The sequence below is a fragment of the Notamacropus eugenii genome, chromosome 1 (genome assembly GCF_028372415.1).
Source record: "Notamacropus eugenii isolate mMacEug1 chromosome 1, mMacEug1.pri_v2, whole genome shotgun sequence".
In the NCBI taxonomy this organism is placed as follows: Eukaryota; Metazoa; Chordata; class Mammalia; order Diprotodontia; family Macropodidae; genus Notamacropus; species Notamacropus eugenii.
The window spans coordinates 432311354-432328128 of NC_092872.1; the positions used below are offsets into that span (position 1 = coordinate 432311354).

The following is a 16775-nucleotide window of genomic DNA, read 5'->3' on the forward strand; positions in this document are numbered from 1 at the left end:
TCCTTAAGCCTAAGACCTAGGTTCTAATCCCAGCCTACCTTGTCACTATCTATGTGACCTTGGTCAAGTTCTCTAATGACTTCTCATCTATAAAATTGGTATTTAGATGGGGGAGTTCTTTCTGATTCCTTCTAGCTCAAAATTTATGATACTCACTCTTTGACTTCCTGGTAGGGATAAAGGTAAATCAGTGAACACTGGATGTCAGAACTGGAAAGGATGCTAGAACATAAGAAATTAGAGTTGGAAGTGACCTAGAGATGACCTAGTGCATTTTATCATTTTTACAGTTGAGGAAACTGAGGCCTAATGAGGAGAAAAGACCTCCTGCTCAAAAGGACTCAACCAGTGAGTGACAGATCTATGACTAGAATCCAGGTCTCCTCTTGCCCTGCTCTGTGTTCTTTTGAATATATGTTGATGTCTCTCATGTTGGAGCAAACTTGGAACCGGGAACCATCTTGGAAAGGGTGTGTTAGGAGGTTGGAAGCCGATTATGGGATTTTGGACATAATGATCTCCCTGTCAGCTAAAAGCCTGAGCCATGGGCCTGGAAGACATTACACGCTTGTCCAGTGGGATAGTCTCTTTGAGTTCCGGAGTTGGGACCCCAGCAGCCCAAGTTAGGTGAAGGGATGGGACCCCACCCTCCACAAAGCTCCCTTTGTTCCTCCCCTCCCCCAGGCACCAGAACGAATGGATTGGTGGCAGCTGAGGTCATCTGTCAGGCTATATCAGGGGTCAGGCCCAGGGAAGGGAGACAGGTGGGGAGGGGGCAGATAGACTGACAGAAGAGCTGGTTTGGGGGGAATTTAATGAGGCAACATCATGTAGGGGCCTGGGAGTTATAGGAGCATAGGATTTAAAGCTGAAGGGTGCATTGGAGGTCACCTAGTCCATTTCCCTCATTTCACAAATGGGGAAACTTAATTCCAGATAGGTAGTACATAGCAAAGCCTGGATCTAAACCAAGGTCTTCTTCTCCCAAGTCCTCCAGTTCCATACTCTATCTACAATCCCACAAAGCCATTTCATTAAACATGAATTCTTACACTGGTTACACTACCAATTTGCTGTTTGACTTTAAGCAACTAACCTCTCTGTAGGCCTCAGTTTCTTTCTCTGTAAAGTGAGGAAGAAAGGTATAATGGGATAAAAAATTATGGTTAAAAGTATCTTTTCTTGTGCCTTTCTCTATGCTGTGCCCTACCTAGGTGGCTTCCTACTTTGTCTACCTTGTCCAGGTTCTGCAATTAAGCAGCTGTGGACAGTGTTGGACTTGGGGTTAGAAAGATGAGTTCGAATTCTATCTCAGGTACTAGCTGTGTGATCCTGGCCAAGTAACTTAACTTCTTTCTCAATTTTTCTGTCTATAAAATAGAGATAATAATAATAATACCCGCTTTACAGGGTTGTTGAGAGGATCAAATGAGATAGCCTATATATAATGCTTTGTGAAACTTCAAGTGCTATGTAAATGCTAGCTATTTTTATCATCCCCATGTTACACATGAGGGAACAGGCAAGGTGAGGTTAAGTAGATTAGAAAAATTTCATTTAGATCTGAAAGGGGCTCACTGGGTAACAAACAAGTGAGCAATATATTTGAATGAATGAAATGAAAAAAAAAAGAAGACGTAAATAAAAATAAAATTAAAATACTTAAGGCACATCAGCATTCTGATCAATCAAGTGATTAATTCTGACTTTAGAAGTTTGATGTTGAAGCCTGCTCCAGACTCTTGTTAGAGAAGTGGTGCACTAGTGGTGCAGAATGAGGCAGACATTTTCAGATATGGGTATTGTGCTGATTTATTTTGCTTATTTGTTATAATGGCAAGGAGTGGACAGGTAGGGGTAGGCTGCCTCCATGGAGAAAGAGAAATCAGGAGGAAGTGATGATGATGTAAAAATAAAGAAAGAGAGAAAAGGACATCAACAAAATATTTGTTAAAAGAACCAGTGGAAGCCTTAGAGATAAACTAGTCCAAACCTCTTATTTTAGAAATGTCTAAACTGAGAAGTGACTTGCCCAAGGTCACATAGCTCTGAAGTATCATAGTAAGATCTCAAACCTATGTCATCTGGCTTGAGTTCAGGGGTCATTTCACTCTACAATTCTGAAAGCAGTGAGATTCATTTCTTTATAAGTGGCTTATGATGCCATTTCATTACCTCATTCATGACCATGCTCACATCGATGGAATATAATCTCCCTGAAGGCAGGAATTGCTTCACTTTTGTCCTCAGAGGCTAACACAGTGCCTGGAACATAGTAGGTCCATACACTTTTTGATTGATTGTGTATGTATATGGATATGTTTGTGGTGTGTTTGTATAAGGCTGGAGGGTGGAGTGGAAAGTGCACTCAACTGGGTGTTGAGTTGTGGGTTCTAGATTGAGTTATACCACTATCAAAGGTCTCTTCCAGCTCTAATCTATGATCCTAATTCACTGACATTAGAAAAGACACTTCCCCTCCAAGTGCCTCATTTTCCTCCTTTTAAATATAATCTCTAAGATTTCTTTGAGCTTTAACATTCTATGTTCTCATCCTCAGAATTGTATTCTTTATCATAGTAGATGCTTCACAAGTGTTTGCTGAATTGAATTGTGGAAGCCCAATATCACCTCTATTATTCTATGTCCTAAGATCCCTCCCAGTTCTGAGGCCTAGGACTTTGAGAATGATTACTGCCAGTAGGCTAGAAGCCAATCCACACTGGACTGTTCTCTCTAATTGCTATAAATTTTGGGCCAGGTCTTAGGCTGGTAGGATCACAGTGCCATCGTCTGGTGGTCCCTTGTAAGGACAGCACAAGAAACCTAGGAGACTCTCAGGGACACCAGGCACCCTCTCCCTTCCTTCCTCCTCTCCCCACCACACGCCAAGGCAAGACGGTTGGGTGACTTTGCCTCCGATCTGCTTAGATGATCTGAGACTTGAACAGGATCTCATATATGCTCAGTAGAGGCTGATCTGACTAGGACGAACTGCCCAGAGAGAAGGGGAGCATTACTCTGCTTCCCACTCTGTTTTTCAGTATCAGACAGGTCTCAGGGATTTTAAAGTATGGAGTTCACAGCAAGTCACCACATCTGCTCTTGGTATCTTCCTTCACTAAACCACCATTCCATCCTTCTCATCACCACCACAAAATAACAATATGGATCACACCTGTGATTTCATTGGTGTTGGGGAAATCCAGAACAGGAACTTCCTCAATCAATACATATCAACAACTGTTCTGAAACTTAACAATAACAATGATTATATATGTATATGTGTGTATGCATATATGTATATATACATACACATATGTGTGTCTATACATAGATACACATATGCATGCATGCGTGTGTGTGTGTGTGTGTGTATTCTGCTACTGGAGCTAACCCAAAGATATTTTCAGTGATTCTACAGGAAATGTATTTATATATAATACATTTATTAAATTACAAAAATTAGTCTTTTTATCCACCTGCAAAAGTCTGAGAAACAAAAAATATAAAAGACTAATAGCAGAAAGCAGCTGGTCCTCAGACTTTTCATCTTAACCCCATTGAGAATTAGAGTACCACATCTTCCATCTCTTTAGCACTTCGAAATTTAAATATAATTTTTCTCACAACCCTGAGAGGTAGGTTAGTACACAGATTCTTACCACAATTTACAGATGAGAAAACAGAGACACAGAAGAGAAGTGACTTGCCCACAGTCCCACCATTCTTCAAGTACTTTTCACTAAATCCATATTCAATGGAGCTTTTATTTGTTGTTGTGTGTATGAATCTTCTTCCTCAAAAAGAAAAGGTAGCAAGGATTCCTGCTTCCCATGAGGAGACAGTGAGAGTTACACATGGTTCCCTTAGCCTGATCCACCCAGGAAGTTGGGGGAGGGACAATCAGTTCCTCATCACTTCTTTCACCTCTCCCCTCCGGAAAGAGCCCTCCATTCTGTTCCCTTACCACATCATCTCAGATGGATAGGTTCTAGAGTGGGAAGACTTTAGAGGTGACTTTAGTCTAACTACCTCATGTTATAAAGGAGGAAACTGTACCTGTTCACACAGGTAGTGTCAAAGCTGGAATCTGAACAAGGGAGGTTCTAATTCCAAGTTCACTCCTCTTTCCATTACAACCACCTCATGCCCCATTGTAGGGTGGGACAGGGTGCTCCCTTCTGTCCTTAAACCCCAGGTCGATAGTCTTTAGGTCCAAGACATGGGAATCTAAAGCTATTAAATAAATCACAGGGAATGATTCCCTATCCCTCTTCTTCAGCCTTAAAGGAATACTAAACAAGTCAGTCATACTGTCTCTCAAGGGACCTGTTCTAGGTCAGAAGTCCACATTTTTTGTACACTGCATGACCCTGGTAAGGACCAGGGTTACTTGGCTTCTCCTGACCTCTTCAATGGTCAAATGAAGAGGCATTTCCAGTGAGTCCCAAGGGCCAAGGATCTACTGCAGGTCTGGAGTGGAAGAACCCAGGTATACACGAAGGTCAGATATGGTAGACCGGACCAGCTTGGCAGGGATTGTTTCCTTGTTCAGCTCCCGGTAGGCTGCATATCTGTGGCATCCCCCAAAGGAGTAGAAGTAGTTCCCTCCTTGGGCTCCTTTGATCCACAGGACATCAATAGGCGGCACCCGGTCTGGGTCCTCCTAGGGAGGGGAAAAGTCAGGGAGAGAGAGAGAGAGAGAGAAAAGGACATAGATGGAGAAAATGACAGTCATGGGACCTGAACACCTGGAGGGAACCTTGGAAAACAGAATTTATAAGATAGAATGTCGGAGTTAGAAAACAGTCTAAAACACAGAACATAGAATACTAGAATTCTAGTATAGAATATATAGAACACAGAGTACTAGAATGCACTCAAAGGTTATCTAGTCTAACCTCTCTGGTTTTATAGAGAGAACAAGGGGGCCTGAAGAAAGGTAGTGACTTGCCCAAGATGACACTGAAAATGGCAGAGTGGGGAAGAGTACCTAGATCTCTGTGCCCCCTGCCTATGGCTCTCTTTACTCCCAGGTCCTCCCCTTGTCCTCCCCGGAGAAATCTTACCTGGATGGTGTCCACGAGGCTCTTCACCTTGTCCGGGTCCAGCACTGATGGCAGCGGCCGGATGAGGACGCTCAGGGGAACATTGTGCACCGTAGCGATGTTGCTAGAATGTATGCTGCGGTCCTGCGATTCAGAGGCCCGATCCTGCCCCTCTGCCCCGACCTCTGGGCCCGCTCGTCCGTGGCTGCCGCCGGCTCGCAAACCCATCGTGCCAGCCACTCTCAGAGGCTTGCCCTGCACCCAGACTTTAACTCCGGCTCGGAGCGTACCATTCAGCATCTAGAGGGGAGTGCAGGCGAGAAGTTCTGGCACCCGAGCCCCAGAAGCGCTGTCCACTCTGGGTTCCTCTGGTAAACAGCCTTAGAATTTACTCTTTCTGCTGGACTTTCTTTTCCGATGCTGTTCCAAAGGGAAACTTTTCGAGCTTGGGTTTCTCAACACTACCCACTCCTCCCACTTCGCTCCACCTTCCTGGGTATCGGGCGCTGTAGAAGCGTCTGAGCTGAGTCTAAGTCTGTATATGAGTACGCAGCTGGAAGGGAGCGCCAGGCAGTGACTCAGCACCCAGGCCGCACCGCTTTCCCCAGAACAACCCTTCTCCACTGGAGGAAGTAGCTGCTGAACATTGCAGTCCAAGGATGAATCAGCAAAACAGGCCACCACCTCGTCTTACCTCCGCTTGCTTGGTGACTTCCTGGGAACGTAACTTGGTTCAGTGGAGAGAGAATTGGTTTGGAGTTGCGTGTTAACAGCCCTTATGACCGTGGATAAGGCACTTGATCTGTCCGGGCTTCAATTTCCTTGTCTGTATAATGAGGGAACTGGGTTGGATGTTTAAATTCTATATCAGCTCTACATCTATGATCTTATTGTAACATATCCCAGACCTTGGGAGTGGGCAGGGGAGGGATCAGAGGTGCGGTCTCCTAAGATCTTGTGCGTGGATAAAGGCCTTTACTGTGGGCAGTGACAATGCCCAATTCCACACACACCCTTCCTTTATTGCTTTTGGCTTACATCACTACCGATCTTCAGGTCTTGTTTCCTCACCTGGGGAAGCCTGTGGTCAGACTCATTTTTAAAGCCCACATTAAGGGGAAAGAATTGGAACAGTCATCAGAACTCAAAAGTCAAAGGTGGACGACAATTTACGGACTATCTAGCCCGACATCTTCCATGTACAGCTGAGGGAAATAAGGTCTACAGAGGAGAAAGGATTTATCCAGAAAATTACAGGCAGAAGCAGGGCCTGAACTATAACACATATATCTACTCCTAATCTTATGCCCTAGCACTAAACTATGAGAATTTAGTGAGACAAATTTGCTGTCATGGGTGTATAATAATGACAACAAAATTTATATCATATACAGCTTACAATGTGCTAAGCACTTTACAATTATTAATCTAATTTGGTCCTTACAACAATCCTGGGAGGTGAGCAGCTAAAAAAAATAATAACTCCCCATTTTACAGATGAGATAATTGAAGCAGAGTAATTTGCCCAAGGTCACAAGGCTAGTGTCTGAAGACAAATTTGAAATGAAGTCTAATGTGTATATGTATACATTCTATGTGTATGAACATACAGATATAAATGTAAGAAATGCAGATTTGTATTTAAATTCCAGAATCCCTGGTCTTGAGCATGGGGTTGTGCTTGCATATCATAATGAATCCCAATCAGATTCATTAAAATTAGAGAAATATTAGTGAAAAAAAAGCTACTTGGGTCACTTAGCTAGAGACTGCTCATTAGCAACTTTCCTATACTCCATTGGGACAGGTACCTCCTGTGACAGAGTCTAGGAATTGTCCGCCAGGACACAGGAAATGTAGACATGGGTGAGTTGTGATTTACCCTATTGGAGGGAGTGTCCATATCGATGAGATGAAAGAGCCATCAAAATGACAGTCCTAAAGCCAAATACTTTCTGAGGGTTTGCCTGCTTTGGATTATCTGTGCTGTAATCTTGCCTAGTGGGGCAGCTAGGTGGTGCAGTGAATAGAATGCTGGGCCTGGAGTCTTCTCATCTTGTATTCATATCCAGCCTCAGATACTAGCCACGTTTGCCTCAGTTTCCTCTTCTGTAAAGTGACCTGGAGAAGGAAATGACTAACTACTCCAGCATTTCTGCCAAGAAATCCCAAATGGGGATATGGAGAGTCAGACATGATTGAAGGGAAAAAAAGATATTGCCTAGTCATATGGAAAACTGCCAGTAGGCTGTGTTATTATTTAGGCATTTGTGTGTATACTTAACTTGTAAACTCTGTTCTAGAACTTAAACTTAAGACTGTCCTATAGTGCTGAAACATGTCATGACAATCTGCTTGTTCTATTTAGGAAGTAGAATGGACATGAAGCCTATGGGAAACTGGAGATACTCAATTGTTAATAAGTTTTTTCAGAGTTGGGCTCTTTCTATGAGGTTTTGGACAATTTTTCTGAAAAGTGGACCAATCTCTTGCTCAGAGCCTGAACCCTCCTCTGAGGGTTTGGGGGAAATGGTGGTGATAAGAGGAAGAGTAGATTATGGAGGGGGGTTCTTGTTTAATCATGTCCTACTCTTTGTGACCCTGTATAGGGTTTTCTTGTAAAAGATGCTGGAATGGTTTGCCGTTTCCTTCTCCAGTAGGTTAAGGCAAACAGAGGTTAAGTGACTTGTCCGATCACACAGCTAGTGAGTATCTGAGGCAAGATTTGAACTCAGGTCTTCTTGACTACAGGTCCAGCACTCTATCCACAGAGCCACCTAGTTGTCTCTATGGAGGGGCAACAGTTCATTAAATAAACCAGAGGGGAATGGAATGGATTGGAATAAATTGGAATTTGAGTGGACTAGTAAAAGGTTTGCAATAGTATCCCACTGTAAATGTAGTTACCTTCATACCCAGGAATGAGAAACTCACAAAAGGAAGCAGGTCTAAGGATATAAAGAAAATTGAACTGGAGAGGGAGGAGGGTGATTTTTCTGGACTTTAAATTTCTGCCACTGCTATGAGAAGTAGAAGGATGTCAAATGATGGGGAAGGGCAGAACAGGAAGTGGGGAGTTCTGACTTCTTTCAAGTCTCAGCTAATAGCCCACCTCTCATAAGGTGATGCTTAGTGTCTTCTCTTTGGGACAATCCCTAAATTAGCCCATGTCTCTCTTTTTCCCCAACTGAGAACAAGAACAGTTTCTTTTGTTGTTTTTTGGCCTTTCTTTGTAACACCAGCACTGAGCACAGTGCTTGCACATTTATGGTTGCTGCTGTTCATTCAGTCAGTCATGTCCAAATCTTTGTGACCCTGTGCACCATAGCACACCAAGCCCTTCTATCCTCCCCTATCTCCTGAAGTCTCTTCAAGCTCATTTTTGTTGCTTCCATGACACTGTTCATCTACCTCATCCTCTGCCATGCCCTTCTCCTTTTGCCTTCAATCTTTCCCACCCACCGTTCTCTTCTAATGAGGCCTGTCTTTTCATTATGTGGCTAAAGTATTTAAGCTCAGCTTTACTATGTGTCCTTCCAATAAGTAGTCTCAATTAATTTCTTCAGGTGTTGACTGATTTGATCTCCTTGTTATCCAAGGAATTCTCAAAAGTCTTATTTAGCACCACAATTTGAAAGTGTCTATTCTATGATGCTCAGCTTTCCTTATAGTACAACTCTCACAGCAATACATTGCTACTGGAAAAATCATAACTTTGACTCTACAGACCTTTGTTGACAAGGTGATATCTCTGCTTTTTAGTATGCTGTCCAGAGATTTGCCATATTTTTCCTTCCAGGGAGCAAGTGTCTTTTAATTTCACTACCTGCAGTGATCTTTGAGTCCAAAAATATAAAATCTGACACTATTTCCATTTCTTCTCCCTCTGTTTGCCAGAAAGTGATGAGATCAGTTGCCATGATATTAGGGTTTTTTTTCATGTTAAGCTTCAAGCCAGCTTTTACTCTCCTCTTTTACCCTCATCAAGAGATTATTTCTTCCAAAAATGCAAAGGGAGATAACCTAGCCATACCAGATTTAAAACTATATTGTAAAGCAGCAATAGGTTGGGTACGCAAGACATAGCAGTCAGTAACTATAGTAATCTACTGTTTGATAAACTCCAAATACTCCAGCTTTTGGGATAAGAACTCTCTATTTGACAAAAGCTGCTGGGAAAACTGGAAAATAATATGGCATAAACTAGGCATAGATCAACATCTCATACCCTATACCAAAAAAAGATCAAAATGTATACATGATTTAGACATAAGGGATGATACCATAAGCAAATTAGGAAAACAAGGACTAGTTTACCTGTCAGATCTATGGAGAAGGGAAGAATTTATAACTAAATAAGAGATAAAGAACATTGTGAAATGCAAAATGGATAATTTTGATGACATTAAATTTAAAAGTTTTTGCACTAACAAAACCACTGCAACTAAGATTAGAAGGAAAGCAGAAAGCTGGGAAACAATTTTTACAATCAGTGTTTCTGGTAAAGGCCTCATTTCTCAAATATGTAGAGAACTGAGTCAAATTTATAAGAATACAAGTCATTTACCAATTGATAAATGGTCAAAGGCTATGAACAAGCAGTTTTCAGAGGAAGAAATTAAAGCTATCTATAATTATATGAAAAATGCTCTAAATAATTGATTAGAGAAATGCAAATTAAAACAACTCTGAGTTACCACCTCACACCTATCAGATTGGTTAATTTGATAAAAAGTGTTGAAAAAGATGTGAGAAAATTGGAACACTAAGCCATTGTTGGTGGAGTTGTGAACTGATCCAACCATTCTGAAGAGCAATTTGGAACTATGCCCAAAGGGCTATAAAACTGTGCATACCCTTTGATCCAGAACATTATTAGGTTTGTATCCCAAAGAGATCACAAAAATGGGAAAAGGATCCACATGTACAAAAATATTTATAGCAACTCTTTTTTGTGGTGGCAAAGAGTTGAAAATTAAGGGGATACCCATCAGTTGGGGAATAGCTGAACAAGTTGTGGTATATGAATGTAATGCAGTATTATTGTACTGTAAGAAGTGATGAGCAAGTGGATTTCAGAAAAATCTAGAAAGACATGCATGAACTGATTCTGAGTAAAGTTAGCAGAACCATGAGAGCATTGCACACAGCAGCAACAACATCATGCAATGATTAACTATAAAAGACTTAGCTCTTAACAATACAAAGATCCAAGACAGTTCCAAAAGATTTGTGATGGAAAATGCTAACCACATCCAGAGAAAGAACTATGGAATCTGAATGCAAATCAGAGCATACTATTTTCACATTTTTGTTGATTTATTGTGGTTTTTTCTTTTATTCCAATTCTTCTTTTACAACATGACTGATGTGGAAATATGTTTATTATGACTGTACATGTATAACATATATCAGGTTACTTGCTGTCTTGGGGAGGGGGAGAAGAGGGAGGGAGAAAAATTTGGAGCTGAAAATTTTACAAAAGTGAATGTTAAAAACTATTTTTATATATGATTAAAAAAATAAAATGCTGTTAAGGAAAAAAGAAAATGGGAAAAAAAGAAAATAATTCCTCTTCACTTTCTGCCATCAGAATGGTATCATTTGCATATCTGAGATTGCTGATATTTTTCCTGGCAACTTTAATTCCAGGTTTTGATTCTTTCCATCTGGCATTTCACATGATTTACTCTACATACAAGTTAAATAAATAAGGTGATAATATACATCCTTGTCATACTCCTTTCCCAGTCTTAAACCAATCAGTTGTTCCATGTTCAGTTCTAACTGTTTCTTCTTGTTCCACATGTAGGTTCCTTAGGAGACAAGTAAGATGATCTGATACTCCCTTCTGTTTGAGGACTTGCCACGTTTAGTTGTGATCCATACAGTCAAGGGTTTTAGTGCACGTAGCAGATGCTTAATAAATAGTAGTTGAGTGTCTCAATGAGGGACTGGATGAATAATAATAGTTAATATTTATATAGCTTACTTCATGTCAAGCACTTTATAATTATAATAAGAACTTATCTCTTTTGATCCTCCTAGCAACCCAAAGAGGTAGGGGCTATTACCCCCATTTTATAGATGAGAAAACTGAAGAGGTTGTTAAGTGATGACTCCAGGTCAAGTGCTCTATCCACTATATCACCTAGCTGAATGAGAAGTTCATGCCTGGGTCTGCTGGATCTCCTACTATAAAGTGTTAGGCATATGCCCTAGCCTGGTTTTACCTCATCTAAGGCAAAGGAGAGCAGGGAAGTGGGGTGGTTGGTCAAGCTGCTCGCTGTGACTCAGAGACAGGTCTGTGTAGTCCTCTTTCTGTTCCTACAGAAGGGAAATGACCTGATCTGCAATAATTCGGCAGCAGCCACAGCTATATCTGCTTCTAAGCAAGAGCTGGCCACTGGTGGCTTAATGTAAGCATGGAGGAACAAATGTCTAGGTGGGCAAGCCCAAAGATGCAGGAGTTATGGATCATATTGTATTTTTGAGCCTGTGATACAGATGGAGAATTTTAGGAGTCAGACTGTAAGAAGCATGTCTGCAAGGGCAAGAGTGGGAGAATTGTCAGTGATTGAATCCAGGAGACTTCTAGATTACCCACTGATGTTTGGGAATGTACTAGTGCCTGCTCTTTCTCAGGGTGGGTCTCACTTGCAGCAGAAGGAATCAGATTTTGGCAGATGGGAGTGAGCATCAGGATGTCAGTGGCATGGAAGGAAAGAGAAGAGATAGAGCTTCCTCAGGTGGACTCTAGAAGCTGTGTGCTCTGAATGAGAGGAGTTGGGGATAGGCAGAAGGTGAGGGGATCCAGGTGCTTCTGCCCTGTCACCTAAGGTGGCAATACTCATTGCTTCTACCCAGGTAGCCCTGCAGTTGACATGAACCTGAGTTGGGAACATTACCTGAGTGGTGAAAAGATGGTTTGGTCATCCAGGTTTAGGCATAGAACGCTCTTAGCCTTTCATACTCCTGGAGACAATGGGATAGTGTTGGAAGAGACTTTAGAGATTGTCCAATTTAACCTCTTCATTTTATAGAGGAAGAAACTGAGATCCAGAGAGGGGCATTGACTTGAATAACATAGGTAACAAGTAGCAGAACTAGGCATTCACCAGTTCTGCTGCATTACTCAGCAGCTGTGGACAAGGGAGAGAGAAGCAGAAGTTAGAGCCCTGGCATGAGAGTCTGGGGACCTGGGTTCCAGTTCCTTCTGTCTAACTTAAACCATTTAACTTTTCTAGGTCTTATTAATTTCTTTATCTGCATAATAAATGTGATGGACTAGACTGAGGAATTTGCTTCCATAAGTCTGTGAGAGGTTGGGAGAGTTAACCTCCTCCCCCTGTATTTGCCAAACTTAACCTTCCTTCTTTATGTTAAAATTGAACAGTATCTCAGAATCTACTGCTCATAATCAAGTCTAATACCTCCAGATTCTACCCATCCCTCATACCCCACCTTAGCCAGCATTTTCTCTCTTTACTATTGCATTTATTGCCTATATTATACAAATTAGAATGCCAACCTGGAAGGAACCTTGAAAGTCATCTATTCACAGGATCACAGAATTTTAGAGTTAGAATTTTAGAGTCTGACCCATAGCTGATGATCTTTTTCTCATCTAAATTACTACAACTTTGATTCATTCACACGTAACAGCAGGTATCCTATTTTGCATCCAATTAGCCACCAAGCATTTATTAAGTGCCTGATATATGTGCCAGACATCAATTATACAAAGACAAAAGTCAAACTCTAGTCTTTGTCTTCAAGGAGGTCAAATTCTGATGGATGCCTTATGGTCTTAATGACCTCTTTAGTTGGACTAGTCTTGTTGCCCTAGCAACCCAGTAAACTCTTTTGGTACTCTTTAGATAAAAGTAGTGATTGCTTTTATTTCCCTGTAAAGTCACAGCACTTGGCATGGTACCTTATATGTACTAGGTACTCAATTAAATGTTGATGCCTTTTTAATCAATTGGCTCCAAAACCTCCAGAAATTTAAAAGAAATATATCCAGCTGTACTCAAATTTTGCATCTTCAACAAGTAGCAACTACTCTGAAAAGATGTGAAGATGGTTGAACCAAACCTGCTTGATCTGGCCATGCTGCTTCTACTAGACCCTGCCTAATTATAATGAGTCAGCTGAAACACAGGAAAGTGATTAGAAATTTTCCATTCCTATAGCCAACACACAATTTCAAGAACCTTGTCATCTCTTACCTGTATTTTTGCAATAACCTCCTCAGTTTTCCTGCCTCTGGTCTCTATCTTTCCAACCATTCATCATATTGTGGCTCAATTAATCATCCTAGAATAACACTTTCCTTAAATCACTTCCTCTGCTGAAAAAAAAGTGGCTTCCAACATCATAAAAATCACTGAATTTTAGCAGTAGAAGGAATTTCACAAGCTATATAGACCCAGTCCTTTCCAGTCTGACTAGCCTACATTTTCAGCCTAATCTCCCTCTTCCCTTCTTTCACAAATCCTTCACTTTAACCAGACTAGTTTATTACATTCTTCAGATTAGCTTTGCCTATTCTCACTCCCAAATCTTTGTTTTTCATGTTTCCTTAGAATACCCTCCCCATATCCACAAACCCCTCATTTTACAGAAGGAGAAAGTAAGTGACGCAGCTGTGGTGCTGTGGAAAGGGAACTGGATTGGGAGTTTTGTACCTGAGCTGGAATCCTGGCTCTGGTACTGACTTACTCCCTGTGTGACCTTGGTAAGTCATTTGCTTCTCTAGTCCTTTGTTTTCTTGTCTATGAAATTATGGAATTAAGTCAGATGGCATATAAGTTCTCCTTCAGTTCTAATCTATGATCCTATGATCCTTTGTCCAAGATGACACAGGATTAGAAGTAGGATTAGGACTCAGGGCCAAGACACCGTGACATAATAGGAGTTCCAGGGACTGAGAGTCAGGAGAGACCTGGGTTGGAATCTTTGAAACTTCCTAGCTATGTGACCATGGACAAGTCACTTAATCTATCTCTCTGAGCCTCAGTTTCCTCATCTACCAAAGGGGAATAATAAGATCCCAAGTATCTACTGAAAATAGGGCTGTTGTAAGAATCAAAAGAATTGTGCATAAACCCTTTCTGCAACCTTGAAATGCTGTAAAAATGATAGCTACTACTATAATTTGCTGTTATGATATATGATATTGGTTTCTAATGATGGCCTTTTTTTAAACTGTGGACTTCCTAAAAGCAGGGACAGAGTTTCATATTCTTTTCTGTATGCCTTACCATACAGGGTACAAAGTGTAGTCTCCTGGAGAAGCTTAGTAAGACTGACTCATCTCTGCTTGAACCTTCTCCCTTTGTGGAAAGAGAGAATGAGCCCTGGGTGTCTATCACTCAGAACTTAGAGAGGGGACTAGGGCAATATGAGGGCAGGGGCTTCTTGCCCCCTTCATGTAGAGGGACCATTAGGTTTCTGCCTCAGGCTCAGAGAGCCCCAAATTTAGCACCAACATCAAACTCTTGAGAAAGAGCATGTATTTCCTCCCACTCCCACTAAACTTCCTATTAAGTGTAAGCTACTGTATAGAAGTTAGATTTCCCCCCTCAATTACTAGTGCATTTGCACAGGGAAAAGAGTAAAAACAACATTTTTAATTTTCAAAATTCACATTTTATTTCTCTTTTTTTTAGTGTCCTGTTTTGTCTATTTTTTTTAATGGTAGAAACCTCGGAAAACTCAACAGTGATCTGTCTCCCCGGATCTTTAAGGATCCCTAGATGTGGGCCACTCTGGGAGTAAACCCTTCAGGAATTACATTTGATTATCCTGGAGATGGGAGGACCTTTTTCTACAACCACAAACTGTCAGGGTTGGATGGATCTTAGAGGATATGTCAGGTCTAGGCTAACTCTGATAGATGAAACTGAAGATCAGAGGAGAATTTGATTTGTCTGAGGTGAGAACATGGGGGAGCTGTCCAGCTGGCCCCGAGGATGCCTACCCCCAGCTAGAAGGATTTTTTTTGTGTTTATCCAGTGATCTCGTTTTTGACCACTAAGAAGAAGAAGAAGGGCTTGGGGAGTGGGTGGGAGGTGTAGGTCGTTCCTCATGCCCATTCCTCCCGGGGCCCCTGAGAAAGCACACTAGGGTCGAACTAAGTGGCTGAAGTTTCTTTATTATCCCTGAATTGCATTACAAGTAATACTGCTGGCGGGGGCAGGGCGAGAGGAGCCTTGAAGTGAGGGCCCGCGCAGGGAAGGGTCGGGCGGGGAGTGGGGAGCGCTAGGCGCTTGTACAAAATCTGGCCAAAAAGCCGAACATGCATGGAAAATTATTGCTGTTGGAAGTTTCTATTTACAATATAAACACACATTGGGAATCGAATCTACAATACCTTCCTCCCACCCCACCCCACCCCCGCCCCGCACCCCAATCTCTGCTCACAGGGAAGGGTCTAGAACCATAGAACGTCAGAGCTGGAAGGGATAGTGAAGGCTGTCTAGTCCAACCCCTTCATTTTACAGATGAGGAAACTGAGACCCAGAGAGGTTATGTGACTTGCCTAAGGTCACACAGCTGAGAGCAGTGACTAGAACCCAGGTCTGCTGATTCCCTGTCCGGGGCTCTTTCCAGTGCTTTCTGCTGTAACGTCGGAGAGAAAACGTTTTCAATGACTCTCTCGGTTTACTCCCACTCTTCACCCTCCCCCCAATATTTGAGAGCTGAACCCTTCCATTTAGGAAGACCACCCCTTGTCCCGATGAGGGGAAGAAATGAGTGAGGAACCCCGTTCCTTCTATCTGGGTGTGAAGCTGTTGCGGGGGGAATATGCGGGACAGAGACGTGTGCTTAAAGCAGGGACTGGGGCCCATGCGCTAGGGAGGCGTGTGCCCTGCAGGAGAGGGGGAAGAGGGCCCTGGGCGGGGCCGTGTGCTTGTGATACCTCTGCAGGCATGCAAAGGGTGTCGGCACGGTGGCTCTAGAAAGGGAGTACCGGCCATTCTGCGCCGCCATCAGGGGAGGTAGGAGGCAAGATGTGAGGTCCTGGCTGGGGGCTGGCCCTTGTGGGGGTCTTGGGCCCCCCTCTGCTGGGAAAGTTGCATAGACTTGGAAGGCGGCCTCCTGCCTTTCATTTCAAAGGTGTGCGAGCTGTAGGTGAGATGGGTGTGAGGTTGGGGAAGCTGTGGCCTCTTCCCTTGACCCCCGGGATTGCCCCACCTCACCTTGACCCTCTGGAGGCTCCACTTCTCTCCAGGAACAGCATAAAGAACAAATATGAGTTAGGACTTTTCATCGGCAGGGCAATCCTGGTGGGCTTCTTGGAGTTGTAGTGGGGACCTGCCCCATGAACCCCTTTAGTCTTTCCCTTCCTCTGCCTGGCGCTCTCCGAGCAAGGCATGAATTGGGTCCGGGAGTGTGGGGAGAGAGTCTTGGAGCCTGCCAATCCCCCACAGACCAGAAGGTTGTCTGTGAGTGTGTGTGTGTGGGTGAGTGCGTGCGTGTGTGCGCGCGCGCGTCCGCGGACCTTTTCTAGGACAGACGTTGAGGTTGTACTGTAGATCATCTTCCCTCCATGACCCCTTTCTCCATTCATCCCATATCTCCGGGTCTGGCGTACAGAGGAACGCCTTCCTTCCACCTCTAGTCAGATCTTTCAGCCCTTTCAGTCGGGGCCTCACCTCAGAAGCCTTGCCAGTCCCCCCAGTCCAGCTGGAGAGCTTCACCTTCCCAACAGAGGGA

General features: G+C 42.8%; 1 protein-coding gene across 1 annotated transcript; it reads right to left on the minus strand.

Moving 5' to 3' along the window:
* Positions 1-3428: 3428 nt before the first annotated feature.
* On the minus strand, positions 3429-6040 carry SRXN1 (sulfiredoxin 1). The gene is made up of 2 exons (XM_072631685.1): positions 5073-6040; positions 3429-4669 (listed from the first exon to the last, which is right to left on the minus strand). Exons 1-2 carry the CDS (start codon positions 5349-5351, stop codon positions 4466-4468), a joined length of 483 nt encoding a protein of 160 aa, XP_072487786.1. The 5' UTR covers positions 5352-6040; the 3' UTR covers positions 3429-4465.
* Positions 6041-16775: the final 10735 nt, after the last annotated feature.